Below are 4,013 nucleotides of genomic sequence, written 5' to 3' on the forward strand. Positions count from 1 at the left end.
GAACTCCTGACCTCAGGTGATCCACCTGCCTCAGCCTCCCAAAGTGCTGGGATTACAGGCTTGAGCCACCACACCTGGCCACTGACATTCATTTTTACCATCAAAAATATTTAAAGGCCTTAGGAGGAGTATTGCCCCCCGAAATCATTTGAAGACAGATCTCAGGTCCCATTTGTTTATTTTGTTCAGGTAGTTTTTTTAAAACCTCTGGACAGCGCGAAGGCCAGAAAAAAAAAAAAAAAAAAGATGTTTTGATCTTCAAAGGCCATATGCAAAAACAAGGACTGAGCTCCCCCTCAACACTGTTTTTCTTTATGACACAGGCTGTCACTATGTTGCCTAGGCTGACCTTGCACTCCTAAATTCAAGTGTTCCTCCTGCCTCAGCCTCCTAAAGTGCTGGGATTACAAGCCTGAGCCACGGCATCTGGTCTGCCACTTGCTTTTCTTCACTTAACTGCATCAGCATAGGAAGATCTGCTGCTTAAAATTTTTATTTATTTATTTATTTTAAGAAAGATTGAATGAAGAAGTCTTGGAAGACAAAAAAATTAAAAATTTAAAAAAATTGTTGTCCCAACCCTGTGGCTCACACCTGTAATCCCAGAATTTTGGGAGGCCGAGGCGGGTGGATCACTTGAAGTCAGGAGTTCAAAACCAGCCTGACCAACATGGGGAAACCACGTGTCTACTAAAATTACAAAATTAGCCATGCGTGGTGGTGCATGCCTGTAATCCCTGCTACTTGGGAGGTTGAGGCAGGAGAATCGCTTGAACCCGGAAGGCGGAGGTTGCAGTGAGCTGAGATCATGCCATTGCACTCCAGCCTAGGCAACAAGAGTGAAACTCCATCTCAAAAAAAAAAAAAAATTTTTTTCAGGCCAGGCACGGTGGCTCACGCCTGTAATCCCAGCACTTTGGGAGGCCAAGGCAGACAGAGAGTTTTGAGCTCAGAAATTCAAGACCAACCTAAGCAACACTGCACAACCCCATCTCTACAAAAAAATTAACTGGATGTGGTGGCATCTGCCTGTAGTCCTAGCTACTTGGGAGGCTCAGGTGGGAGAATCACTTGAGCTGAGGAGGTCAAGGCTGCAGTGAGCCGTGATCACACTACTGTACTCTAGTCTGGGTAACAGAGCAAGACTGTGTCTCAAAAAAGAAAAGAAAAATAGGACAGGGTGATGTGAGAGAGTACTTGGGGTGGGGGTCATTGTATCATGGTAGCTGGACTGGCAGGAAGCATTCTCTGAGGAAGGACATCTAAACTGAAACCCGAATGATGAGGAGATGGCATCTGAAGGTCTGCCAGACAGAACAGTCAGTGCTGAGGCGCTGAGGTGGGAATGTGCTGGGCAAGTTTAGGCTCAGAAAGCTGAGGGCTGGAGGGCTTCCAGTGATGGGGGATATGAGAAGTCAGGGAGGGAAGCATCTGATCAGAGCCCCATCTCCCACTCTGAGCCTCCGCCTAAGTGTCCAGAGCTGCTACAGCAGCCTCCCAGCTGATGTTGTCCCTAGGAGGAGTGCACAGTCCACCCCACTACCCTCCCACGGTTGCCCTGACCCAGCTGTTCCGGCCCCCAGGCATCTGTGGCTTCCTGACCTTTGGAGCTGCTGTGGATCCTGACGTGCTCCTGTCCTACCCCTCGGAGGACATGGCTGTGGCCGTTGCCCGAGCCTTCATCATCCTGAGCGTGCTCACCTCCTACCCTATCCTGCACTTCTGTGGGCGGTGAGCCCCCTTCCACTCCCCAGGGCCCCTCCGAGCCCCTGTGAGCCCTTCCAGCGTGGTCCTTTGGCCTTGTGTGGACCCCATCCTGTAGAAGGAGAAACCGAAGCCTGTAGAAAAGGGTCAGTGCCTAGGATGGGTCCCTACGTATCCCAAGACAGGTCTCAGAAGCGCCCTTTGTCCTGGGGTTACCAGAACATTCCGTGAGTCCTGTAAGAATATCCAGGGCATGGCACGGTGGCTCATGTCTCTAATCCCAGCACTTTTGGAGGCTGAGGCAGAAGGATCACTTGAGCCCAGGAATTCAAGACCACCTGGGCAACCTAGTGAGACCCCATCTCTACACAAAATAAAATAAATAGCCAGGTGTGGTGGCATGCACCTGTGGTCCCAGCTACTCAGCCACTTGGGAGGCTGAGGCAGAAGGATGGCTGGAGCCCAGGAGTTCAAGGCTGCAGTGAGCCAAGATTGCACCACTGCACTCCAGCCTGGGTGAGAGCCAGACCCTGTCTCAAAAAAAAAAACAAAAGAATCTCTATCCAGATCCTTTCCCCGGCTTTCACAAGGACACCCTGCACTTTGCATACCCCAGACAGTTCCTTTTAAGGAAAAAACAATATCAGTTTCCATGTGATGTAAAGCAAAGCGCTGAGCTCTCCACATTCACCATCTCTAGTCCCCTTGGTAAACAGAGTGCTGGTGGCCCATTTTACAGAAGAGGAAACTGAGGCTCAGGAATGGAGCTTTCCCCGCCATCTACCCAATTAGGAGTCTGGCTCCTGTGAGCTAGAGGTGGGAGGCTGCTAGTGGCAGGAGCACCTCTAAGTCCCTCTCCATGTGGGCAGGGCGGTGGTGGAAGGCCTGTGGCTGCGCTACCAAGGGGTGCCAGTGGAGGAGGACGTGGGGCGGGAGCGGCGGCGGCGAGTGCTGCAGACGCTGGTCTGGTTCCTGCTCACCCTGCTGCTGGCGCTCTTCATCCCTGACATCGGCAAGGTGATCTCAGTCATTGGAGGCCTGGCCGCCTGCTTCATCTTCGTCTTCCCAGGTGCGGACCCCTGGCGCCCCATCTCACAGCCCCACGGCACAGACTCCCAGGGCCTCCCTAGCCTGAGCTCCCTACTTAATCCAAACATGCAGGAGAGAGTCACCACCATCACTGACTAATCACCCGCCTCACCTCTGTGATAGCCCCTGTCCAGGCATTATCTCCTGGAAAGAAGGTGTACTTGTGATCTCCAGTTTACCTGGAAAGAAGGTGTAGTTGTGATCTCCAGTTTACTGATGGCACGTGGGGCTCAGAAAGGGTCACAGACTTGCCTAGAGCTTAACGAATTCGACTAGTAACAAACCTTTTCCATCCCGCACTGTCTGGGTTCAGAGTCTGTTCTCTTAACCATTCAGGTGTCTGCTGCTCCCTGACTGAGGGATCTATCTGGCTGGTTCAGCCCGTTACAGCCCAGAGGGCAGTAGGGTCTGGGGGTGGCACCCTGACACAGACATCAGAGGACCTGGGTTCCAGACACAGATCTACCACCAGCTCCCTGGAGAAGTGTCCTGTTGGCCCAGCCATGAGTTCTACCCTTACCCAACTTGTCTTTATCCAGGAAGCCACCCTCAAGCCCCAGCTACTTTGCTTGGAGCAGGGGAGCCAGATCTGCTCGGAAGTGTACTGGGAAGACCCCTGGGGTTGGGCCACCACTGAGTCACCATTGAGTGCTGTCCCTTTAGCTCTGAGTCTAGCATGCTGCCCGGGGGTCTTATCAGATGCTGGCCTGTCATGGGAGAGCAGAGGCCAGGCGTCCCCAGGTGGATGTGGCATGGGGGCAGAGATGGAATTTCTAGAAGAGTAAACATGGGCCTTTCTCCATCCAGCACTGCTTCTTGGGAAAGGGGGGGGCTAGGAGGGAGGGAGCCCTCTCCCTTCATGAATGCTCAGGGCCACTTCTTCTCTTCTAGGGCTGTGCCTCATTCAAGCCAAACTCTCCGAGATGGAAGAGGTCAAACCAGCCAGGTAAAGCAGGGCCCAGTCCTTGATCCTCTCAGGGAGGCACTGGATTGGAATGTGGCTTTGTGGGGGCCTTAAAACAGATAGGAGTCAGAGGCTTGTATACTTAGAAATCATGGGTTTTTGTTTTGTTATGTTTTTGAGAGGGAGTCTCGCCCTGTTGCCCAGGCTGGAGTGCAGTGGCGCAGTCTCGGCTCTCTGCAAGCTCCGCCTCCCAGGTTCATGCCATTGTCCTGCCTCAGCCTCCCGAGTAGCTGGGACTACAGATGCCTGCCACCAC

The 4,013-nt window shown here is 52.8% G+C and overlaps 1 protein-coding gene across 2 annotated transcripts in view; it reads left to right on the top strand.

Annotated features, from left to right (window-relative positions):
- SLC38A7 (solute carrier family 38, member 7) overlaps window positions 1-4,013 on the top strand; it is a 35,170-nt gene that overhangs the window by 11,099 nt on the left and 20,058 nt on the right. For both annotated transcript variants that reach the window (XM_011938788.1, XM_011938787.1), the window contains 3 exons: window positions 1,584-1,731; window positions 2,574-2,773; window positions 3,685-3,739. In XM_011938788.1, the coding sequence (XP_011794178.1) occupies window positions 1,584-1,731; window positions 2,574-2,773; window positions 3,685-3,739 (403 nt within the window). The remainder of the gene's footprint in view (window positions 1-1,583; window positions 1,732-2,573; window positions 2,774-3,684; window positions 3,740-4,013) is intronic.

This window comes from Colobus angolensis, unplaced genomic scaffold, assembly GCF_000951035.1.
Source record: "Colobus angolensis palliatus isolate OR3802 unplaced genomic scaffold, Cang.pa_1.0 Scaffold178, whole genome shotgun sequence".
In the NCBI taxonomy this organism is placed as follows: Eukaryota; Metazoa; Chordata; class Mammalia; order Primates; family Cercopithecidae; genus Colobus; species Colobus angolensis.